At 45.7% G+C, this 26,273-nt stretch overlaps 1 protein-coding gene and 1 long non-coding RNA gene across 7 annotated transcripts in view; one reads left to right on the top strand and one right to left on the bottom strand.

The window, feature by feature from the left end:
* Positions 1-5,653, bottom strand: part of LOC147026616 (uncharacterized) — a 176,309-nt gene extending 170,656 nt beyond the window's left edge. For 5 of the 6 annotated variants that reach the window (XR_015058416.1, XR_015058426.1, XR_015058432.1 and 2 more), the window contains exon 1: positions 5,293-5,537. This is a non-coding gene — a long non-coding RNA (uncharacterized LOC147026616). Of the gene's footprint in view, positions 1-5,292 lie in introns of all 6 variants that reach the window. The other variant, XR_015058431.1, reaches the window with a different exon arrangement.
* The window catches only part of LOC147026615 (uncharacterized), a 189,900-nt gene that overhangs the window by 57,525 nt on the left and 106,102 nt on the right, over positions 1-26,273 (top strand). Inside the window, exons 4-7 of the mRNA XM_085882207.1 lie at positions 6,570-6,680; positions 8,146-8,222; positions 10,832-10,943; positions 20,919-21,094. Coding sequence (XP_085738333.1) covers positions 6,570-6,680; positions 8,146-8,222; positions 10,832-10,943; positions 20,919-21,094 — 476 coding nt within the window. The remainder of the gene's footprint in view (positions 1-6,569; positions 6,681-8,145; positions 8,223-10,831; positions 10,944-20,918; positions 21,095-26,273) is intronic.

The raw sequence follows: 26,273 nt of genomic DNA, 5'->3' as shown, positions 1-26,273 counted from the left end.
AGAACACTGCCTTGTTGCACTCCAGCCTTGACAGGGAGAGGAGATTGAAGGATTCCATTGAGTATCACATGGTGGCTACAAGAGTACATGAAGGCAGGAAACCATGTGTGGAGTTAGCCTTGGATGCCATTGGGAGACAGCTTGGAGAGCAAGGCAGGATGTCAGACTGTATCAAACCGATGAGATATGTCAAGAGAGATGGCCCTGATCTCATCTCTGACGTTGAGGGGCTCGATCCATTGTTGGGTAAGGAGATGCAGCATGCACATTGTGGAGTCACCTGGTCTGAAACAAAATTGGTGATCTGAGATGAGGTTGTTGGAGACAAGGAAAGTTTTCATATCAACTGCAATGATGGCTTCCATAACCTTGCTGATGATTGGATGCAAACTGATAAGTCTGTAGTTGTGGGGATCAGTTTTTGCACTTTTTTCTGTAATGCAGTGATGTTGTTGGATTTCCAAGCAGACGGAAGATGACTAAGCACAATTGACAGGGCAGAGAGTGGATGGGAAAGAGCAGCAGAGCAGGATTTTAGGACACGTGAACTGATGCCGTCCGATCCAGTTGCAGAGTCATAGTCAAGGATTGAAAGACCCTTCTCCACATTTTCAGGTGCAAAAAGAGTTTGGCAGCAGTTGAGTATGACGGAAGGGTGGGTACCGAGAGTGAGGGATTGGTTTTACAAGATTTGGAAGCGAACACAGAATTGAGGCATTCAGCCTTTTCACAAGCGGTGTCGACTGTGATGCTATTTGAAGAGGGGGAAGGGATGGAAGAGGAACATACTCCTGAGACTGTCTTAACAAGGTGCCACCAGGTTTAAGAGGAGGGAGACAAGTTTGAAAGTTCATCTTTGAGGTTGGATAGATGTTGTTTTCTGGCTCTACTGAGAGTGGACACACACTGGTTGCAGACTTTTAGGAATGCACTGACATTGCCTTCAGTTGGATTTGCCTTCCTGGAAGGAAGAAAAGGCAAGTTGTTTCAGAGCAACTGCCTCACCACAGGATTCAGTGTACCATGTGCAGGAAGAGTAGGATAATTGAAGACGAGATGGGATGAGTTTGTGCATGAGAGAGGAAGAATTCCCAGGCTGAGTTAACATCAGGGGCAGTAGATATGGGAGACCAGTCCTGAATAGAGATGGCTGCTTGCAGTCGCTGCCAGACTCGCAGGCCTTGAGGCAGCTCTCTGAGAATAGCCAGAGGGATGTTGACTTTCGCAAGCACATGATCAGATTCAGATTAACCAATTGGTGCAGAGGAAGAGCAGGAGACATTTATGGGAAAGTTCACAGATTGAGTCAGTGCTACGGAGAAATCATTTGCTGAAGTGCCATGGCTGGTGAGAAAGGTACCAATACCCAGCCAAGATTCATGGTGACAATTGAAATCGCCACGTATGAGGAAGAATGAGTTGGGATGAGTGCTTAAAAGTTATCCATGTTGTTTGAGAGATAGATGTAAATGGAGTCGTCACTGTTAGGACAGTACAACACACATGAACAAGAGGTGGGAGCTGAGGGGAAGTCGCAGCCAGAGGTATTCCTGTGGAACGGGAGGTGTAACATCAGTACATGGACAGTGAGCAATTGAGTTCTTGATGTGAAGTGCAACTCCGCCGCCGGTGAGTTTTCAGGCGTTTCAAAAGTGAGGAGACAATAACGGGAGATAGACTAAGGAGTCAGGGATGCTCTGTGGGAGGAGGAATTCTGTTTTGTTTTTTTGGGGGGTGGGGTATCATAAACCCCCACATACACCCCCATAATGCACGCAGATTTTTTTTTTATGCAGTCAATAAACTTTGGTACATCACGCGTGATGAAGGTTGTGGTCAAATTTCATTGAAGTCCTGTTTTGAAGAAGAGAGCAAATACCTATTTTGGGGGGTCAAACCCCACTCCGTAGTCCCCCTTAATGAGCGCAGATTTTGACGTGGTCAATACACTTTGGTACGTCATGGGTGATGAAGGTTGTGGTCAACTTTCATTGAAATCATGCCTGTAGTTTCAGTGAATAAAAGACCTTTTTTGAGTGGTCAACCCCCCACCCTTCCCCCATTGACTCCATTCATAAGCATAGATTTCGATGCAGTCGATACGCTTTGGTGCATAGCTGGTGATGAAGGTTATGGCCAAGTTTCATCAAAATTGCATTTGTAGTCTCAGGGAAGAGAACAAGTACATATTTCGAGGTGTCTAACCCCTCCCCCCCTACCCCCTGGAAACGCCCTTAATGAGCACAGATTTTGATGTGGTCGATACACTTTGGGTCATCATGGGTGGTGAATGTTGTGGTCAAGTTTCATCAAAATCGTTTACGTAGTTTTGGAGGAGACAGCAAATACCTATTTTTGGGGATCAACCCACCCCCCTGTAGAACCCCTTAATTGAGCACACATTTTGATGCCGTCGATACACTTTGGTACATCACTGGTTATGAAGGTTGTGGTGAAGTTTAATCAAAATCATGCATGTAATCTTGAAGAGAGCAAGTACCTATTTTTTGGGGGGGGGGGTCAAAGCCTCCCTCCCCCAAAGACCCCTTCAATGAGTGCAGATTTTGATGCGGTTGATACACTTTGGTACATCGCTAGTTATGAAGGTTGTGGTCAAGTTTAATATAAATCATGTGTGTAATCTTGAAGAAGAGAGCAAATACCTATTTTGGGGGGGTCAAAGCCTCCCTCCCCCAAAGACCCCTTCATTGAGTGCAGATTTTGATGCGGTTGATACACTTTGGTACATCACGGCTGATGAAGGTTGTGGTTAAATTTAATCGAATTTTTTTGTTTGGTTCAACCCATAATGATTGAAGCTTTTATGGACTGACTGATTGACTCACTGACTCACTCTCACTTATGGACACTGCTCGATTACATAAGCTCACCTGACCAAAGTCCAGGTGAGATAATAATAATAGCAATAATGTTTTGGTAAACTCTCATGGAATATGGTAAAATAGTATTTGTTTCATTTTTCCTTTTTTACTTTATTATCTCTGCCACCGAAGGTGTACAGAAGCTATGTTTTCACCCCTGCCTGCCTATCTGTTTATTTTGTCTGTGAGCAGGATATCTCAAAACGTCAAGGACGGTTTCTTAGAAAAATTTGTGGACAGGTTGTGTGTGTGTCGAGAACGAATTTATTAGATTTTAGTGAAGATCCAGATGCTATAATTGTTAAAAGTGATTTTGCCCCCATTGAGAGATGGGGCCAAAAACGATATTTTTGTGGACGGATTCGGACAAAACTTGGTGGATGAATTAGATTGGTGACAACAACAAGCCGATTAGATTTTGGTTAAGGTCCGGGTGCAGTTATGGCCTCTCAGTGGAACAGAAAACATAAACTGTTCATCCTGGCAATGGTATCTGCTCTACGAAGTGTCACGCATATGTGAACCTGCTATCGTATTTTCTGCTTTAATGTTTTTTTGTTTGTTTTGTTTTTTAATGTCACTGGCATTCATCGGGATGGTGCACAAAAAACAATTCACCAAATATCTTTCTAAAATTAACAGTACAGTTATATTTCGTCAAAAACGCAACAGCTGATCACACTGTCCACGCTGATGTTCAGTGAGAGGTGCACCGTTAGCAGAATTGTGTCAAACAAACAAGCAGAGGGTTTGAGCAGAATATTACTACCACCAACTCTACCAGCACTTCCTAACCCTCCTCCCCCAAGCATCCCCAAAGTAATGTCTGACTGGGTTGCTGTTTAACGGTACTCAAAAAGGAAAGCAACTCGAAGGTTGTTTTTTCAGGAAATCCTAATGTTCAGTGAACTCGAGATATCTACTTTAGAAGTGTTTCATGATCCGTGCTTGGGGTCGAGTTGAGCACGATTACAGATTCCACATTTTTCAGAGCCGTTTGTGAAATGTGAGCTATTTGCACTCCACAATATTGCTTTGCACCCCGCTGTTGGGATTCTTTTTTTTTTTTTATTCTCTTCATCTCTTTGATTGGAGGGTGGTCGGAACATGCTGCGAGGAAAAATAATTCATTTTAAAAATTATTTTTGGTGCATTTGAGCTTTGAATCTCTCTCCACCGATTGAGAAAATCTCATTGCAGAAGATTATCGTGGGCTTTGAAACGGTGCAGCTTAGTGTATGAAGGGAACTTGAAACTGCTCTGTCGGGGACAAGGTGCCTTGCTCGAAGCCCATTCGGTGAAGTGACTTTTGGTCCTTTAAAAATAGTGCTCCAGTTGTTGTTTAATTATTTGCGGTGCCGGGGAAGAACAGCATCGTGTGTCAATATTAAACTTGTTCAGACTTGCTGAGTAATAAATACGTACAACTACATTTGTATTCAAGAAAGATTTAAGAAAGACTTGTGTGTTTGTTCAGGTTTTGGCAATATTTTGGCCATTTCACAAAAATGTTGAATATCTTCCATGAAAGCTGTGATGTTGATGTGGCTTAACATCTGCATCAGTAATGCTGGGCCTGAGGCCCAGTTTTACTGGTCTCAGGCACATGATGGGTGGACTTGGACTCGGAATCTTTGACCCGGCAACGCGGTCTTTTCCAGTGTAATCTTATTTGCTGAAGTTGATGGCGTATTTACTTTGAGATTCTTAACATGCATGAGTGTCTGTCGGACATCTTGGTCACATCCCCGTCTTTCAATCAGCATTTCATTGTTTGTCCCTATAGTGTTATAATTAATGGCATTTGTATTGAAATGTTTTATAATTATAATAAAACGCAAGTTTCTGTATTCTTCTTCTTGTTGTTTTTCTCCTCCCATCTTTTTCATTCGGGTTGTTTGTTTGCATCACGTTTCAGGTCTGCTTGTTTCTAGTGTTCCCTATTCTCGGTATTTCTCCTGATCACGTGTGTGAGTCATCCTTCAGTTTCTGCTGTAAACAGGGTCGCTCAGGCAGGAAGTGATACGGTCTTAAACAGCCCTATAAATTATTGCTGAACAGTCATAATTTCTTACTTAAGAAGTAAAACGTATAATGAACATTGTAGTCGTGCTGTTTCTTTTTCCTTTTCTTTTTAAAGAATGAGCGGATATAGCTTTCAAGGATGGGTGATCTTTTTTTTTTCGCTTTTTACAGGAGTGAGGCTTATGGAAGAGCAAGGGAGACCTGACAGTGGGACAAACATCATGGGAATGAATAAGCAGGATAAGAGGAGAGGGGTTGGGGTGGGGTGGGTGGAGGAAACACTTAAACTAGCAAGTAAGATGGTTGGGTTAGGAAAGGTTAAAGGAAGTAATAAAGATCATGGGGTAGGATAAGGGATGACGAGAGATGGTGCTGTACTGCTTACTTGATGCCCTGGAGGGAAGAGTGACGCAGAACAGCCTCTGGAAGGTGCTTCCACAGACGAGAAGTGAGGATTAAAAGAGTTGAGTTGTGCAGTCAGCCTGCATTTTGGAAATTTAACCAGGAGAGAATTACTGGAAGAGTACGTGTCTTGGAGTACATAAGGAGGGTCAGAGGACAGAGAGCAGAGGGAGAAATATTGGAGACGAGGTGGTAAAAAAACAGACAACACCGACCTGCTTGCAATGTGAAGCAACAGACCGTGTGTCTTGGCCGAATCATGGGAGATTCTAATAATGTTGAGAGCTTTACATTCCACAGAATCCAGGAGAGACAGATGTAAAGTTGAGGCACCAGCCCCTAGTGGAGAGCTGTACTCCATTGAGCTACAGACAAAGTTGACCTTGCAGACTGTGAGTAGTTCTGATTTTCAAGGAAAGACTTGGATCAACGGAGGATGCCCAGTCTGATGGAATGGAATGGTGTTTGATAGGACGGTAGGGCCAAACAACAACAATAACAACACCAACCCACAATGAACGGAATGAATGGAGACCACAACAGTGCTGTGATGGTTGGGCTTGAAGCGCCACCTATCGGAATTTTGTGACGTCATCTGGCACGGCAAACACTTCGACAAAGGTCGACTTTTGACAGGGAGGGCCCAATGGAACAAAAGTTGGAAAAAAATTTTGATGCGTCAACCTGAATTGTAAGGCAATGTTATGTATGTCTACGAGGTTTGTGATGATGCCCGAAGTGGTGAGAGAGATGGGAAACATCCTTTTATTGATGCAGGTTTTATATTCGAACTTGTTACTTGAAAGTTTTGAGTATATACATAAGATTGTTAGTTGATGAGTATGATTGAATCTAGTTCTTGAACGTATGCTTGAATTATTAATGCAATTTATTTGCCCTTCAGTAAACACCAAATTCTGAATGACACCATTATTTATCAGTTATTCTTGGTTTCCAATTGTGCTTGCACTTGCCACAAAGCTTATGGTCACACGCTTGTTTATCAAATGTGCCGAAACATGACCCACCTACTAAAGGGCAGCTTCAGTTTCTCCCATGCTGTGCGATTAAAATAAACATCGTCTACCGAGGTGGCACGGCACATTGGCAAGTAGCACATTGACTCGAGAACGTCGTTGGGCATGCTATCGTCATCGGCAGAGCGACGGCGAGGCCAGGTGCTCAGGTGTGTGGAGTGTGCCCTGTGATGGCGGTCCCACAATCCACGATATGTCATTCTGTTCACGTTCCCTCACCCAGCAAATTGCTGACCTCAAGAAGGAGAACTTCAGCCTCAAGCTGCGCATTTACTTCCTCGAGGAGCGAGTGCAACGTGGCTGTGAGGAGGACTTGCAGGATGTCTACAGAACGGTGAGGAAGGTGTGGGGGGGGGGGGTCATGGCATGTCCGCTCACGAAATGGGTAGATGAGCGAGGTGTTAAAGAACCAAACGGAATCCCTCGTGTTATAATCACATGATGCCATTCTTACTTTTATAACGAGTTCTCTTGCAATTTAAGCCTGGTGTTGTGGTGTTTGAGTCAAAGGTTAATAATATCAAGGTTTGAGCTTCGGCCCTCCACTGGAAATGTTTCCCACAAGTGTTATGAGTGAGGTCTGGTGTAATGCTACCGTAAAACCCTGGACTTTTTTTTTGCTGTTGACAGCATAGTTGCTCTAACAGGGACTGATTGATGAGGGTGCTCATATACATCGTTTGAACATGAAGGAGAGGCATTAAGGCAATTCATCAAAAGTGTACTGGATCTTGCTCCAATCCCGTCGATAGCTCCAGTGGGGATGAAATGCGTTCCGGCCTTGCCCCGCATGCACCCATGCGTTTGCTGTGAATTAATGGACCCTGTGCCTCTAATTGTTGCCTGCTTTCGAAAGGGTAACTTTCCTCATCTCGCCTTTGGTGAACGTCTGCCCTGTATGATCCTCGAAACCTCTGGGTTGGTTATCCATCTGGGCCTTGTACTTGTAATCCAAAGTGCTGGATTAGTTTTATTGGCTTTCTCCCCATTCCTGTAACATCCAACGCTCGGTCTGCTTGTTGACGCAGATCTAAAATGAATTGGTGAGTATGGCCCGTTGCAATATCGACTGATGAATTATCTTGGCAAAGAAAGTTAATTCCTCACTATTTGCTATGTTTCTAATGATGCAAAATTGCTGACACATGTTGTTTTTGTGTTAGTTGCTATTCTGGGCACTCATTTTGAAAACTCTGCACATCCAACAATTGTTATCGATGGGGATTTAAAAAAAAAATTTGGAACCCTTTCTTTCTTGTTTTACCACCAACAGAAACCTGGAATGATTGGTACGGCCGAATATTTGAGGTCCTGGCATTCCCTTGAGTGAAGATGCTAAGAATGCAGGTCATCTTTGAATTATCCATTCCCTTATTAAATCTCGAAAGTCCCCTTTTTCTTGGCCTCCTTTCGCATTGCCTGATGTACTTGTTTACCACAGGCTCCTAGAATCCAAGAAAATTATGTATGTAATTTGGGTGTGAACATTTCCTGCACGCAAAGGCAGCTGTGCGACATTTGCCTGTCCCTGCCATCGCCGGAATGGCCATGAGTGCCGAAAGGTTTTGTTTGGAGGGGTGCAGTCCGATCTGTTGTCCCTTTATGGATCGCTGTCTCCTGTATCTGATGCTCGTGTCTTCTGGTTGACAGCAGGACAACAGCTGCTGTGCTTTAAATAGAGTAAACTTTTGAAATGGAGCGTCCTGTGCCATCTTGGCTTGGCACCGTTCCGCCATCACGTTCGTCGTGTCACACGGGCCTTCGAGTCCGAGCCTTTTGTGCCCCTGTTTTCCCCCTAGAACATTGAGCTCAAGGTGGAGGCGGAAAGCCTTCGGCGGGAGCTGAAGGAGAAGAAGGAGCTTTTGCTGAAAGCTTCGTAAGTGTTTTTGACAGTTCACTCGTGTTATTTAATTGCATGTTCATGCTTTGAGACTTTGAGAACATTCTCGATTTTTACTTGTTTCGAATTTTCTCAACTCGGGTTTTCATTTTCTGTTAATTAAATCTGTTCAGTTGGTACAGGCTCTGTCTGTCTTTCTGTCTCAGGTTTATTGCCGTAATGTCGTTGGCCTTCTTTGTTTGTTTTTTTGTAACTTGTTACAAAATACAAGGACATTGTTTATCTCTGCTGAGTTATGTTGTGTGTAAGTATAATTTCTTGCCTTTGATTTGTGGTTCCTCCTTTATCACTTGGTGGTGATAAAGGAGGTACTGCCAGGTGATATAGTTATCTGAGACCTTCTATCTCGTTAAACATTGGTCGTTGCACCTGGTGGAGAAGAGAAGATTCTGCTGCATCTGTAGGTGGCTCTCAGTATAAGAGAAATTATTATTTTCTACCTTTGCACAGTACATCTTGGGGTTTCCTTTTTAAATCTTAATACTGCTATTACTCCCATCTGAGGACATGGCTTGTGATGCTGAGATTCAACGTTCAAATCCCATGTACTGTTGATTTGCCTGCTCAGGTCTTGATATTTATTTTAAAGTGCATGTTGTTTTTATATTTCTTGATGATCTAGTACTCCATATGGTGAAGGTATGAGCACCTCGACGAGCCTTTGATCACTTTAAAAAATATTTTGATTAAATTTTCTGGAAGGTTATTTTTTTTCTGCTCATGAGCTGGTCTACAAGTGAAGAATATTGTGGAGCAAAACTGGAAAAAAAACCACGTCTCTCTCTCTCTCTCTCGCTCTCGCTCTCGCTCTCGCTCTCGCTCTCTCTCTCCGATTCATAAAACCGCGCACATCTACTAAGGTATATGAAAGGTGAATTTAAACGTACATGGCTTGCTTCAGTAAGGGTACACGTTTCTCCACATCCTTCCCTAACCCATGCTGCCTGAGCTGCTGTGTGTATATCTGATTACTCTACGACTACAGCTGGCTCGCCGTTGCCTTACTGTGAGGTTTGCATTTGACAGAGGCCTCTCTTTTGAGTGCACTGACATATGCCAGAACTCGTCTTAACCCTCGCACGGCTCATTGAGTCCGGAACAGAGAAATTGAGAGTTACAGTAATGTGCTGTAATATAAGTGTGCAACAGCTGACCTCTTGGGATGCTATAGGTAATTTAATGTATTTAATCAGCTCTTTTAAATCGTCTCCACATGTGACTCTACATACACGTCGGGGAACAATTGCACATGGAGAGCTTAAGATAATTGCTTTTAAGTATAAAAATGTGCACAACTGAAGGACAAAAAGCTTTCTTTTTTTTAAACAACACATGTTAGCAAATTATTCTTCATAATGTATTGGGACAGCACATGCCTTGTGTTTCGCCTTATCTGTGGTTGTGTTGTGCGCATTCAAACAAGAAGTGATGGCCTCGCAAATTGATCGCGATTATCTCTGCGTGGAAGGCGAGCTCGCACCTACCTGTGGCCTGGGATCACCGCCGCATGCCACATGGAAACAAATTCTTAATCTCCTAGCCGTGATTGAGCGATTGGCAGGGATGGTCTGTTTCATGTCAGCTGTACTTTGATCAGTCGTCGCTCAATGGTAATGCGTTTGACCCTTTAAGTAAACCCACATGGCTCGACTAATTTATTACATTTGCCACAAACGACATCAGATCGACTATAGTTTAGATCTTTGGGGCATTACGAACCGTCCAAAATGTTTGTACACTCACATCAGACATTTTAAAGTTGGCCTGCACTGCAGATCTGCATTGTTTTTCCCCTTTGGTGCTGAAGTTCTTCGATAAAGGCTCCTGTAATGACTTTGATCGTAAGCATACCCAAGAGAGTGCCTGTCCGCAACAGGGCTCCCACACATGAGGAATGCAGTACTTGGGCCGTGCAGTTCTTTGCCGCCAAGATTTACAAATGTGAAATAGTGCATTCGTGCTAATTTCCTACAAGGAATGAAGCCATCTCGTCGGTTGTCGTGTGAGTAATTTGATGATAGATGGAAGTGTGCGCGCGTGCTTGGCTGACAGACACTGTGAGTAGTGCCGATTGCTGCTCGTTTTTTCGTTATTGCGCTTCATAACAATTCCAGCCAAGGCGTCAAGCGCGGAGACTTGTAAATGCCTTTCCTGTCTGGGTTTCTGGCAGAGCGCTTTGTAATTGCTTCCATGCCCACGAAAGGTGCGTCAGCTACGGCATTTTAAAAGTATGGTTCGTGCTGCATTTTTTTGGGGGACGGCAAGAATAGACAAGACATGGCAGCTTCGAGCCTTCTCTGCTTGTTTGGAAGTTTAAGGCTGTAATTAAAGTATTCTCATTGTGGTTAAAGTTTTCTTTGTGGGAGGGGGAGGTGGGATATCCACATAAAAATCATGACATATTTGCTTAACTATAGCAAGCACCCAAAATTTAGGTCTGGCACAATCACATGTACATTTGTGAATAATGAGGCCACCTTGCTGTTTCTCATTGCACCTGTGTTGGTGTTGGTGTTAGCACTGCATCTCGATGCATTCCTTTTGCTTTGAGCACTCACCAATGGTTGCTGATCATTATCTTCCAGGGATGCGGTGGAGGTGCTTGCGGCTGCTCGGGATGCGGAAGCATTAAACGTCCGACAGGAAGCTTCCTCTGAAGTGCAGCAGCTCAGAGAGGAAAAACGATTGCTTGAACAGGTGACACATCATCTCAGGATTATCCTTTCAAAAAATATGATTCTTAACTGTGTTTGGATTTTCTATTCCCGATTAAAATCTTTATTCCACTTGCATAGGTTTAAGTGATAGGCCCATGTGAGTAAAACGATCGATGGTGGTTTGGCTTTTGTTGATCTTAAACCCAAAGATAGTGGTTAGTGCAAAACCCAAAGTATGTGATTTGCTGAAGGACTTGGCTCGTTCAAAATGTGTCAGCCATTTCATAGTAGGTATTCGGTGTGAAACACATTGTGGCCTGGTTGAGATATGATATTTTTGTCCACCGCCCCTCCGCCAAGGTCGAGTAGAGATCATGGCGTTGTGTAAAATTATCTCCGTCCGACCGACCGACCGATCATCTGTCCATGTACTTTTGTGTTCGCATTATTTCAAAAACCTTTGAACATTTAGCTTTCTTCTGGCAGATATCTATTCCTCATGGCATTATCACAACATGATGAGATCACAGCGGCGATTGGCTGAATTCTGTTGCCTTGGCAACAATCTCGGAAATTTGGCTTTTGCACGTGATATTTCAAAAACGCTTTCATATTTACACTTGCAGATTACACAGATAAATTCCTCATTCCACCCAAAAGGTTGGGGACTGAGTTATTTTGTAAATTAGAATTGAAAATTTTATGATGAGAAACACCTCTTTACATAGGAAGCATAAAGTCCCAGTGGAAGTACAATTTATGGTGGGAGGATCCTCTAACTTTCACAGACAAGACAAAGTGATTTGACCCTTAACCCCTACCATATAATATCGTGCGAGCAGTGTACCTTGGTGTCAACATTTATTGTTTCAACTTCTAATTGCCACAGTGTTAACACTAAACTTTGGAGCACAGTTTCTTCTCATCAATAAATTTTGGGAAATCCGCTATGTAGATATGCACACAGGAAAAGGACAACAAGCGAGTGTTGTAGGTCCAGCAGGTCAACCCAAGCAGCATTGCTGATTGATGACCTGAATATCCCAAATTCATCAAGATGGTACTAGCTCTGCCAAGCGGGCAGTGGTTTAAAAGTGAGATCCGCCGGCGAGGTAGTTTGAATGTGGGATCAATGGGGGAAGGGGGGGGTCAAGTTGGTGGAGATGATGCAAATGATACAGAGGAGGTTGGAAGTGTTGTGTGTGCAGGAGGACAAATGGAAAGGAACCTGTTTCATGGTCGGATTGTTGGCAACTAAACCGTACACCCCACCAGGTTTTCTGGTGAGGAGGGTGTATCATATGGACACCCAGCAGGATTAAAAACAAAACCTGTCAGAGGGCAGAGGAGCTCCTTGTGAGCCAATGGCCATCCCTATATAGTGCCCAACAGTGTCTGCGGATGTCCTCCTGCAGTTGAGTTAGTTTTTATTTTTTATTTTTAGGAGGTTCGTGGCAGGATTTGCATTCTGGCACCATAAAACCCTTCACTCCACAAAACACAAGAAAAACGGAAAGAAAATTGAAAACACACTCCATGGCAGTACCTCCTGTGCAGCTGCCCTCCGCAGGGCAGCTCACCGGATGACGCGATTGGGACAAAGCCTTCGGGACCCCCACTCTTTGATAATAGGAGGAAAACCACGGGGTAACCTTCACGGGTCAGACTGCGATAGTGTGTGTCGGGGTGGTGTTGAGGTGTCGTCTACTAGACGGCGGTCTCCTTGGGTTAACCTGAGGCGGTCCCTTTTGGGTGGGTGCCTCGTACGTCCTTTCCCGAAGAGAGGATGATCACCTGTCTCTGTTATCATCTGAGCTCAAGCGTTTGAACATCGGTATTGCAGCACTCTCTGAGGTTCGGTGACCGGATCGTGGTGAGATCATGGCGGGTGGTTACATCTACTATTGGTCTGGTCGCTCTGATGGTTACCGTGCCCAAGGAGTTTCTGTAGCTGTGTCCAATAAGCTGACTCTAATGATAATTGAGGTAACACCGGTCAACGAGCATATTATGAGACAAAGGATTCATCATTCCTTCGGTGTCGTTTCCTTGGTCTCTGCATATGCTCCGATTGAGGCGAGTGATCTCACTGTGAAGGATGCATTCTATGCCACGGTCGATCGAGTCTGTGGTTGATCAGTGCCCCAGGTGAGATACTCTTCTTGTCTTGGGGGATTTAAATGCATCGACTGGCACTGATAGGGGTGGTTATGAGACATGTGTTGGTCCCCATGAGTCTGCAACTGTGAACCAGAATAGCATTAAGTTCCTTGACTAGGCAAGAAGTCATGGACTTAGGGTGGCTGGTTCATGGTTTCAGTACCCACAGGCTCATCGCTGGACTTGGTATTCCAACGCTGGTGGTGTGGCAAAGGAGATTGACCATGTGCTCATTGATGGTCAAGGGAGGATAATTCAGAACTGCAGAATCTACCAGAGTGCTCAGTTCCTCAATACCAACCACAGGCTTGTCGTAGCAAATCTGAAATTGCAGCTTAAATCCAGTATAATGCCACCATCCCATCTTAGGCTGTATGTTGGCAAGCTCAAAGATGAGATGGTAGCTGAGGAGTTTGCGAACAGGCTGAGTGGGGATTTGTGGGGTCTGGGTGCTTTGGGGAATCCTGAAGAGTTGTGGAGTGCCTTCAAGACCAGCATTCTTGATGTTGCCGGTTTGATGTTTTGGAACTCACCATCGGGCGAAAAGAAGGATTTTGTCTCTCAAGGGACACTGGATACCATTGACCATCGTTTGCAGGGCCAGCCTTAATGGCAGAGCTGAGCTGTTAAGGGAGTTGAGGCGTAAAATTGTACGTGCGCTGAGGGTGCACAAGGAGGTCAATGTGCGAAAAATCTGTGAGGGGGTCGAGCATCACCTGTGGTCATGTGATTCTCGTCCTACTTACCGAGGAATTCGCGGATTGTGTTCCTCCAAGCCCGTCCTTCGTACCGCATTTAGAGCGTAAGGTGGTGGGCTCTTGACAGAGGAGTCAGAAATGAAGGCCCGCTGGGCCGGTTACTTTGAGCGGCTGTACCAGGCTGGTCCACGAGCTGTTGAGTTGGATGTCAGGGGTGTTGCTATCCCAATTGCTGACCCTTCAATCAACTGTGGTCCACCTTCGTTTGTGGAAACACAGGCTGCGGCGAACTGGTTGAAATGGGGTAAAGCTCCAGGGATCTGTGACATGGATGCTGAACTCTCAAGGCTTCTGGAAATGCTGTGCTCATGTTGTTGCATGCAGTTCTGTGCTCTGCCTGGAACACAGGCATCATCCCAAATGCCTGGAAGAGGGGCCTTGTTGGCCCTCTCTGGAAAGGGAAGGGTGATCGCCAGGACTGCAACAACTACCGAGGGGTGACGCTGCTCTCAGTACCGGGCAAGGTCTTTGCTCAGATATAATTCTTGATAGGGTTCGCCGCCATCTGCTTGAGCACCAGTGCCCAGAGCAGTCAGACTTTACACCAAAAGAGGTCAACGATTGACTGTATCCTTGCTCTTCGGGTACTCACCGAACGCAGATGAGAGTTTTTGCAGGGGCTGCTTGCAGCCTTTGTTGATCTCTGCAAAGCGATTGATTCAGTGCATCGGGATGCCTTCTGGAGGATTCTTGGTCTTCGCGGGGTGCCACCAAAACTGATTAGTCTGAACTAAACTCTGGTACTGAGAGTGCTGTGAGATGTGATGAGACCATCTCCGAGTTATTTCCAGTTGTTCCTGGAGTTCATCAGGAGTGTGTACCGGCCCCCACACTTTTCAGCACTTGTATGGACTGGATTCTGGGGAGGATGTCGGAGAGATCAAGCTGCGGTGCATTGTTTTGGAATGGCAAGATCTCTGACCTTGATTTCACAGATGATGCAGTCATCTTTGTGGAGACTCGAGATATCCTTTTGGGGGCCCGCGAGGTGCTGAATGAGGAGTCGGAGCCGCTGGGATTATGGGTTTCCTGGGTAAAAGCTAAGATGCAGGCTTTCAATGACATCTTGGATGCTGCTATCTTGTTTGTACCTGTTTGTGGTGAGGGTGTTGAGGTCACGGAGAATTTCACTTCCCTTGGCATTGGTGGTGGTCGTATGGCAGCTTAGCTGCCGGGGTAGCTATCATTTCCTGAAGCATAACTGTGTCGCTGATGCAGTGCCCCTCTACCAGTACACACACTGGAACTGGTACTCATTACACCAATACACACACAAGGAACCATTGGCAGTGATAGTCATGTCTCTGCTGGCTGTGAGCCAGAGGTCAATCGATGTCTGGGTTGGGCCTGGGGAGTCATGGTTCACTGTATCAGGGGTGTGGCACTGTCGGTACCTGTGCAGGAGGACGAAAGTTTAAGTCTTCATGTCCTTGGTGCTTCCAATCTTGCTCTACAGATGTGAGACTTTGACTTTGACCAGGGATCTGAGACGGAAAATGAATTCCTCGAAGAGACTGAATTATCCGAAGAGACCTCGTACAATACTTCGCTGTCACTGGTCAGACTTTGTGTCCAACGAGCGGTTGCTCAGAGAGCAGTTTCACTCAAAATTTGTTACCTGCATAGTCCGTGAGTGTCATCTGCAGCTGTATGGACATGTGGCTCATTTTCCTGATACTGACCCTGCTCACCAGATTCTCGTGAGTGTTGGAGGTCAATGGGCCGACCACCTGCCTCGTGGTTGCAGCTGGGTGATCAGCATCTCAAGGAGATTGGGATTGGCTAGGCATCTGCCTGTGGGATGGCCAGACGGAGGCCTCTGGAATACTGTTGGAATGTGGACGCAGCAGCGCACTGCTCCGGTGCATACTCCCATACCTGACCTGACTTGATAGTTATGCTATTGTTGGTGATACAGAGGCAAATGGTGTGTGTTATGTTGGTATATGGGCCTCAAATGGGAAGGACTGGAGCGGAGAAGCAGGATTTCAAGGACTCACTGCAGAGAATGATGGGATTGGATGAGATGGAGTTGATGCTGTGCATTGAGGTGGAGTTTTTTTCATGCATGTGGTAGTTGCTGAGCTTGGTGAAGAAAAATGTTTTGGTCAGTTTGGTTGGGGAACGAGGAATAGAGAGAGTCAAGAGCTGATTGAGCTGGTCGGGAGGAATGGGATGGCCATCGCTGGTTCATTATTTCAAAAGCAGGAAAGCCACAAGATTACCTGTAGGAGTGGACAGCATAGAACTGAACTGTATTTGTTGGTGGTAAGGAAGCGACAGTTGTGGAGGGTTAAGAATTGTAAGGCAGTGGTGGGAGAGAGTTGTGGGAGGCAGTGGTTTGAAAGCCAACCCAACTGAGGGTAATTTCAGTTCCTTCCATAAAGCTCGGAACAAGTGTGTGTCGACACTCACGAGAGCCAGAAAACAACATCTTTCTAATCTCTAGTCTGAACTCTCAAACCTCTCTCCCTCATCCAAATCCTGGTGGCGTCTAATCAAATCTGTTTCTGGTGTTTGTTCCCCCTCCATCCCCTCCCTTACCTCAAATGACCGCACTACTGATACCGTACGTGAAAAGGCTGAATGCCTAAACTCGGTGTTTGCATCAAAATATTGTGTCCAAAATGCATCAGTTTCTTTACCCACCTTACCCAGTCACACCCAACTGTCCCTGGACTCTGTGTCCTTTTCTTCTGACAAAGTGGAGAGCTTGCTGTCAAACCTCGACTCAGATTCTGCAACCGGTCCAGACAGCATCAGCCCACGTGTCCTAAAAACTGGCTCCTCTGCTCTTGCTCACCCTCTCTCTGTTCTAATCACCCTCTCAATTGCTCAAGGTCATCTGCCGTCTGCTTGGAAATCAGCAAACATTACCACCCTGCATTAAAAAGGTGTGAAAACAGATCCTTGCAACTACAGACCAATCAGCCTTCTCCCAATCATCAGCAAGGTTAAGGAATCCATCATCGCTTCAGACATTAAATCCTTCCTCTTCTCCAATGGCTTGATTTCTGATCATCAATTTGGTTTCAGACAAGGTCACTACCCTGGATATGCTGCTTCTGCTCTCCCAACAATGGATGGAGGTACTCAATGCCAGACATGAAAGCAGAGCCATATCCCTGGACATATCGTGTGCTTTTGACACGGTCTGGCACCCTGCCTGACTCGCCAAACTCTCTTCCTGTGGTATCCAAGGCCATCTCCACTCATGGCTCGCAGACTTCCTCTCCTGCCACAGTCAACGTGTGGCCTAAATGGAGTTCTTTCATCCCCTGTTCCTGTCCAGGCTGGAGTTCCTCAAGGTAGCGTTCTCGGCCCTGTTCTTTTTCTGCTTTTCATCAATGATCTCTCCGACTCTGGAAAATCCTCTTTATCTCTTTGCTGATGACTCCACCCTCTGCCGTACCATCTGTCATCCCTCAGACTGGCAAGCAGCAGTTTCTTCGCTCTCTGCAGATCTGGGTAAAATCACAAACTGGTCCAACACGTGGAGCATGTCTTTAAATCCTGACAAATCTCATACTCTCACTATGTCTCTCCGAAAGGACCGTTTCTTCTTTCTCACCAATCCTCTGGAAGAAGTCCTTTCCTTCAAGCTTCTCGGTCTCACGATCTGCCATGATCTTTCCTGGGAAAGCTACATTTCCAACCTGGCCTCTAAAGCCAGTTGCCGACTGGGAATCCTCCGTTGTGCAAAGTCCTTCCTCGACCCACCTGAGCTCCTGACCACATACAAAGCTTTCGTCCGCAGCCTGATGGAGTACTGCTCTCCCCTCTGGGCTGGTGCTCCCGCCTCTCACCTTTCTCGGCTTCACGCTATGTAAAACAAGGCATTGAGGGTCATTCGTATCTCCTGCGGTGAGGCTGAGTCTTTGGGCCTCTCACTCTCTCACCGCAGCTTGGTTGGTGGTCTTTCTGTCTTCTGCCGTCTCCTCTCTGGTCTCGCCCCCCCTGCTCTGTCTACGATATGTCTCTCTCCCCCCCCCCTATTTCTGCAAGGTGCTCAAGGTCCACCAGCGACCCTCTTCTAGTAAAACGACCAAAATCACAAATCGCTGCTCACCTTCACTCTTTCATTCCTCTTTTTTCCAACTTTTGGAATGAACTCCCATACTCTCTTCAATCCCATTCTTCCCTCCAGGCCTTCAAAACAGCCGTTCACCACCACCTCTTATCTTCCCCCATCCAAAACCACATTCTTTTCTACCCCCGTTAATCCACCCCAAACCCACCTCTTTCAAATTCCCTGCTTTCCTTCCTGAAAGTCCCTGTAATGTCCATCTTGTATACCCCATGTTCCCCACCCCATTCCTCTCCCTTCTGCAGATCTCCTAATGTCTCTGTTCCCCACTGTTTGTCCTTTCCTCTCCCACCCCTATTGTCTTGTGCCCCCTTTGCTGTGCGTTGTGTGTTTGCTCTCATACGAGCATTGACAATGTATACAAAAAAAAGGCATACCCTTGGTTATCGCTTCTATGATTGCAGATGTCTGCTTTTTTGTTTTCTAACTACTGGACTCACAACTATCACTTATTGTGCATTTTTGCCTTCTATTTCTAAGGAATTGGATCACACTTCAAACAACATCAAAATGTTGTGATACAACCGTTCAGCATCTCCATATGCCTTCACGTCTATGCGACACAAAGTAGTTCGCTGTGGTCCATTGGCAAACAAAGTAATCGCGAATGCCAAGATGTCAATAGGAAATATGTTATTTATTGTATCAGCGACATTATAGTGAAACAACATTAACCGAATCAACGTTAAGTGAGGAATCGCTCAACAGTAATACCTTGCTTAATGCTGCCCCATTGAATGCTGATTCGTTATGGTGTTCTTTGTCCTGGAGAAAATTTTTCCAAAAAAAACAAAATTCATAACACCGCTGAGTGAATGCACCCACTGCTATCGTTTGTGTTGTATGCACACACACTCTGAGCCAACCAGCACTGTTTACTCCACCATTTTTTTGTTGTAGGATGAGCCTTCTCCCACGGCTGCCATGTCGGAACAGTCAGAGCGACGGCTGTTTGTACAAATTTTATGTTCTTTTTTTCATTGATGATTATTTTTATTGATATTTGTACATATTTTGTTTTTGTTCCTACTTACTGATGTTATTATAATAAAAATATATTATTTTTATTTATAAAATTATGTTTACCATCTGTATTATTATTATCTATATATTAATACTGAAGGACCAATTTTGTGCTCCTCCTAGCGGTCGCATCATGTTTTTCTCGGTACTGTGACCTGGACTGAAAGAAACTTCGTACCTGTAAGAGTGCATCGCACATAGTGCCAATAGTCAACCTTCAACTCTGAAGCAGAATAAACACTTCGTTTTGCATTTGTTTCCATGGCGACGTGTGATGTCACCGCTGAGAGGCGTCAGGACGTCATGACATCATCGGTCATTCGCTGACGTCATTACGTCTGTCGTCGACAGACCGTTACCGCTGAGAGGTGTAACTCCACTCCTCGAAAATAGCGTCTGCAATGTAAAACCCTCTTCTGCACATGCTGACTACCTCAGAATGTAAATTTGACACAAAAAATGTAACAAGAAACATTGTGTCTTCGATATATTAATACTGAAGGACCAATTTTGTGCTCCTCCTGGCAGTCGCGTCACGTTTTTCTCGGTACTGTGACCTGGACTGAAAGAAACTTCGGACCTGTAAGAGTGCATCGCACATAGTGGCAATAGTCAAACTTTCAACTCTGAAGCAGAATAAACACTTTTCGTTGAGACGGGGGCGAGGAGTGAAGAGGCGGGGGGGGAGCAAGGTAAGCAAATTGAAAGCGGGAGACGGGGGAATGGGGCGGGGGATGATTGGGCGGGGGCTTGGGTAAATTAGGCGGAGTTGAGTGTGAGGGGGTGGACAGGGGGCGGGGGCAAGTGGGGCGGGGAATCAAGAGACGGGGGCGGGGAGTGAAGAGGCGGGGGTGGGGCCAGGGTAATTAAATTTTTGGGCGGGGGTAAGCAAATTGAAGGTGGGGGGGGGAATGGGGCAGGGGCGGGGGATGAGTAGGCGGGGGCAAGCACGCCCTGTCCAGTCCATGTCCCTCGAGTGTGGGTGAGCTGGTGAGGGTGGTTGAATGAGCGGAATCCGTCTGTGATGGGGTTTCGGCTAGTTATTATTATTAGCACTATTACTGATACCCCAATGAAGTCCTCATATACCACTCATGTGAAAGAAATAACACTGTTGGGAACACATCTCCACATAAACAATGGTGGAATGACCCCTTTTAGCGCATTTTCAATTAATGCTGTCTTATCCAGGACCACATCCTGAGCGCTAAGTGAGATATTACTGTATTTATAATTCACTTACGAAGGCAATGCAGAAATGCCGATGCTTTCGCCAAGCTCTGCCCCTCTTGGCCAAAGGGCTGTTATTTCATGTTTTAACTTCAATTTGATTAAGAGTTGAAATGTATTTTTTGGTGATATTGTCCTTCCACGTGTGTAAAAAATGTGGCACAGCAAAGTTCAGGACAATTGGCCCAGGGGCATGGAATTCTATAAAGATCAAAGGAAAAAAAGTCGACACCTTTCCCCTGCTCGGTAGATCGATACACATTGTGTAATTTTTTTGTGTAATAAAATTTTTATACATTCCCTCATCTCTGTCTCTTCCCTCTTGTGATTTATAATTTGGAATATCAAAGAAATTTTTGTTTATTTTCCTACATCCGGTGAAGCAATTGATGACAAGAATTGATCAAAAAGGAGGAATTAATGTGAGCAACATCAGTGTTCTGAATGGAGGAATGTTTAAGGTCAACACCACATTGTAGTGTTCTGCTTGTCTAACATGAGCAAAGCAATTGATCATCGAATCTCACCTCTAAGAAGTAAACCAAAGGTGAAATAAATGTCGTTAGTATCAAACTTTATCTGTTTGTTTCAATTCAATTGTCCCCTATATTATATCACGGTTGTGACATCTTACGAAAACAACTTGGCAGAAAAAACAGGTATGAGATGTAAATAGACTCCATAGCAGATTATTTCCACCACGGTGTTCGTACTGAACGCATCTCCTTATATTTTGGAATAATGTCATGTGTTACAGGCAGTCCTGGAGATGCGTGAGGAAGCAGAGCACATGGCACAGATCGCCGAGGCCGACAAACTGCGTGTGCTGCAATTGCAGAGCGAGATGCAAGCTGCACACAAGGTACAGCTGTCGGAAGGGCAGTCGGTGCCGGACAAAGGTGGATCGAGTCATCCTGACAAACAGGGAGGCAGGTGAGTGTTTTAGGGTACATGTTATGAAAAATAGGCTTTTATTTTCAACATTAGTTTGACTTGACATAATATGTGGATCTCATTCTTCCCCATCATCCAAAAAGAAAAAGCAGTGATGTCCATTGGCACAAATATACACTACCGGTCAAAAGTTTTCGAACACCCCCATTTTTCATTTTCTTACTGAAATTTAAGCAGTTCAAGTGGGCCAATGGTACCTGAATAACCTGAAATGGTACAAAGCTTAGCGGTAAACTGCCAGAGATTAAAAAAAAAGTTTAGGTTACCAAAAACTGAAAAATAATGTAAATTTCAAAGTTGTTTAAAAAAACCCTTTTCAGGGAACAACTAATGGGTTAGCAACTGCAGCTGTTCTGCAGCAATAGAAGTAAATTAAGCCTTGAAAGTTGATGCAAACAATTCCTCCAGGTGTCCCAAATTTGTTGATTAGTTATAAACCCTCTGTCTGTGTAAAAGCAGTGTTGGAACAGACTTTGTTGCTTCACCCTCTGAAGCATTATTTGGACAATATTGCACTGCAGGAAGTAATATATTGCTCTCATAATGACGAGAACAAGACAATTAACAAAGGAAGAGACAGAACATGATAACCCTTTAAAGTGTAGGTCTTTCCTTCAGAGAAATTGCAAAGGTAGCCAAGGTGTCAGTGAGTACAGTTGCCTACACCATCAAAAGGCACTTGGAAACTGGAGGAAACTCTGACAGGAAGAGATCTGGCAGACCCAAAGCCACAACATAAGAATACAAGTTTCTGAGAGTCAACAACTTGCGTGATAGGCGGCTTACAGGACAGCAGCTTCAAGCACAGCTTAACACTGGTCGAAGTAAGGAAGTCTCAGTTTCAACTGTAAAGAGAAGACTTCGAGCTGCAGGTTTGACAGGTCGAGTGGCATTAAGAAAGCCATTGCTAAGATGGCAAAATAAGAAAAAGAGGCTTGCCTGGGCCATGAAGCACCACCAGTGGACTACTGAAAAGTGGAAGAAGGTCTTATGGGCCGATGAATCAAAATTTTAAATCTTTGGTTCATCACGCAGGTTTTTTGTACACCGTTGAGTGGTGAAAGGATGATTCCTCAGTGTGTGACACCAACTGTCAAACATGGAGGAGGAAGCGTGATGATCTGGGGCTCTTTTGCTGGATCTCGTCGGTGACTTGCACAGAGTGACTGGCACCCTGAACCAAAATGGCGACCACAGCAATTTGCAGCGCCATGCAATACCCTCTGTTCTACGCCTAGTTGGTCAGGGGTTCATCCCACAGCAAGATAACGACCCAAAACATACCTCCAGGCTATGTCAGATCTACCTTAGAAGGAAAGAACAAGAGGGTAGGCTTCAAATCATGGAATGGCCTGTACAGTCTCCTGACTTAAACCGCATCGAGCTGGTTTGGGATGAACTGGACAGAAGGGTGAAAGCAAAGCAACTTACAAGTGCAACACATTTGTGGGAACTTCTGCAACAGTGTTGGGAAGAACTTTCCGAAAAATATTTGATTTCCATTGTAGGAAGAATGCCACGAGTATGTTTGGCTGTTATATCTGCAAACGGTGGCTGCTTTGATGAGTCAAAAATGTAGATCAAATTTTGTTCAACAAAACGATTCCATAATTTCGTTTTTATCTGCAATTGTTTATTTGTTCAATGCTTTAATTTCAGAGTAATAAAATGTGTTCTAAAACTTTTGACCGGTAGTGTAATCCTCTTATTTCTATTTTCAAACGTAACTGTTCCAGCAGGTTCTACTGTATGTTTTAGCCTTTTGTTTATTATATATGCAAAATGGCAGAATTTTTTTCACCCCCACACTGCCCCCTTTTTGTAAGCTAAGTACATTCCCCTTGCCTTCCATTCCTTACCCCCTCTCCCTTTTGTAAGGTCTCCAACTGAACTTCTTTCCCTCCTCTCCCTACTCCTTCAACATTCCACGAGCTTCCTTCCTCGTTCTTGTCATCCTCCCCTCTTCATTTTCTCAGTTTAGATTTCCTCCTCACCTCCAATGCATACCTTTCTAAAAAGATGGTCCCTTAGCAAGCTCTAGCAATATAATAAATGTATTGTGACGTCCACGGGACTTGAACAGTCCCGCCAACGTAGAATGAGCCGAAACGATGGAGGCGGTTTATTTATTTATAACCCAAACATGGCGGTTCTAATCGCTCTACCGCAAACGGGACGAGGAAGGTGGCACGAGTCACTTTTCACTGAGTTGATGATGTTTATTCGTTTTTATTATCACCAGAAATAACAAGACTCAGCAAGAAGAGGGATCCGGGGCGATTCGACGGGATGGTGTGGGATCGGACGTGGGGAAAAACACAGACAATTCCAATGAATATAGAGATCTCAAACCTTCTAAGGCGCCAAGCACACACACACACACACACACACACACACACACACACACACACACACACACACACACACACACACACACACACACACACACACACACACACACACACACACACACACACAAAACGTAGCTATTTCTGGTGGTCAGGCTGGACCGTGGTGTGGACGCAACGGTCCCTGGATCGGCGTCGGACGAGCCGGCCTTGCTCTCGTTAGGGGGGCAGGAGAAACCGCGGTGCTGTCGACCTCCTGGTCCTGGCCCAAGTCCGCCCACAGCCGCCAGGGAAGCAGCTCCGGCGCCAAGCCGCGAGCAGGAGAGGGAGGCAGGTCCGCCCGCCGCCCGACCCCGCACTCCGAGTCAGCAGAACCCCAGAGCCAACCGAGGCAAGGCTCCCAGACACGATCAAGAGCACGATCGACTCAGCACAGCAGCCAGGACGCTCTCTGCCACCACAGCTTCCACACCAAAAAAACACGATCGTTCTGGTTGTAATCTTCTTCTTCTTCCTTTTCGACCCCGAACAGAACCTTTTTATCCTTCTGTCCTCGTCACTTCAATCGAGCCGTTTATTGGCCCACCGCCATCGCCTTCCGCCAATCATGATCACGCGGCGGAGCCATCCGCTGCACTGTCCTGTGACGTCACGGCCAGTCTCCAGAGAATACCAAAAAGGGGTTTACGCAGACACACTTACCTTATCCCGTGTCCCTATCTAATTACGTGACAATTATCATCTCCCCCTTGAAGAAATGAACATTTACTGGACAACTTATCACCACTGAATTGCTACTTATTACATCGAGATCCTGGTAAACTCGAACAGCATGGCATACCTAATTAAACATCCTAATTACCCTTTGAATGCATACCCCCCCCTCAAACGTAACACTGCCCCTCCTCTGGTACCGCAGCTCCTGCAAGGTATATCACAGGCGCTACCGTACCAGCCTTAACACTTACTGACTCACACCTAATTAACCTAACGAAATAAAGTAGGAGGGGCAATGGGCAGCGAGTCGCAGCTAACTTACCTATCCTGCTTAATGTACTACCCCCTTATGGCCTTATCCTGGCCTAAACAATCATTCGTTTTTTTTTTTTTGTTTTTTTTTTAATTTCATGAGAGCACTGAGCGAAGTTGCACTCCATCTTCTAGATCATCGCTATTGCCCAGCACTCTTCCAGCGATCTGGGGAGGGGAAACAAAAGGTTCCACAAAAACACAACACTTATACTTTACATTCCAACTCTAAGCCTTAACGACACTATTCACATGATATTTACACTTGACCGCCTCCCCCAGTGGATGCTAATAGACCCAGCGTTACCTGGGGAGCCAATTTTCAAATTTGCTTGCCCCAAAATTATGCGGACATCATGCCCTTGCTGCACCTGTCAAGTTGTGCGGGATCGGGTGGGACTCACACATCTTCACAACACTCACACCATGGTCATCATCACATTTCTAGGTCATGGTCCTCATTTTAATCATGCAGGCTGAATCCCGTCATGGCCGTGGGGTGGGTTACCACAAGATGATGGGGGCATCTCAGGTGCAACCATGCCCACAGGTAAGCTTTAGTCCAACCCGGACGCTTCTCCGCCCCGCTCCCTTTGATTCCCTCCCCCCTGGTAGCCATCAGCTCTAATCCCGTACAACACTCTGGAAGGGGTCTCACTGGCTCCTCTGGCCTTCCTGGGTCGCCAAGGTCCTACCCGCCTTGGTCGCCCAACCAGACCCTCTCCCAGTTGCCTCCAGACACTGTCACCATTAGCCACCAGGTGGTGAATCTCCTTGAAGGGGGTCGCAATTCACGCTCACCGTGAGCTTCCGCAATCCCTGTGGACAAGCACATCATCCCCACCCACAAAACCCACATGACTCCCCCACCCCATCGGCCTTACATGTGACACCTGCATTTCTAACACTTCACCGACCATGACCTTCCCTGTTACCACACCATGCCCAATAAAAAAACAATGTGTGCACCATACGTTTCACTTCTTCACTTTAAACAACTCACACAGCACTTCTCACCACGCACCAGCCATTGGACAGCCACTCGTGCCCGCTTTGTTTCCAATTACCCACTGTCCCGATTGTCACTCTAAAACCCAGCAGAACTTACAAACCCATGCCAATTTTTCCACAATTCACTTTTTTCACCAAAGGAGGGCACTTCGCCACAATCTCAGCAGCCGAGCATGGCCCTATATGCTCAGCCCGATCTAGTCTCCCCGACCCCTGACAGTGATCTCCGGACCCGACCTATGAAAGGGCATCTCGGATAGACCTGGCGGTTCAGCAGGAGGATTCACCCTCTCCGAGTCTAAAAGTCTATTGGAGTGTCCCTCCATCGCCGGGTACCGGCAATATCGTTGCATGTGTCCTCTTCGCCCGCACCGGAAACAACTCCCCATAAAAGGCCCCTGTGAGTATCGGTGAAATGTCTCTTCCGGTTCCGGACCCCCTCGGCCATAATCGAATTGCTCTATTGGCTGGGCTGGACCCCGCCGCTTTGGCGCACTAACTACCGGATTACCCTTTATCAAACTTGACAGTTTCTGGCAAATTTCCTGAAACATTTGGGTAATGCCAATTTCTCCCAGCCCCCCTCCCTGATCCTGGATCTCCGCCTGTCGGATCGTCACCGATGGCCTCTCTGGAAGCCGACCCGGCCGACTCCACGAGGCCAGCCTGGCCGCGCACTCGGCCGCTCGGTGAACGGTGGGTGGATCCTGTAACTCCACTAGCGCTCGGACCTCAGGGTCAGGAAGAGCAGCTAAAAATTTCTCTAGTGC

The sequence above is a fragment of the Eptatretus burgeri genome, chromosome 5, assembly GCF_056783735.1.
Source record: "Eptatretus burgeri isolate ZD-2024b chromosome 5, Ebu_testis_v1, whole genome shotgun sequence".
Taxonomy (NCBI): Eukaryota; Metazoa; Chordata; class Myxini; order Myxiniformes; family Myxinidae; genus Eptatretus; species Eptatretus burgeri.
Note: the sequence above shows the minus strand (reverse complement) of the source record. Positions and strands in the feature narration are given on the sequence as shown.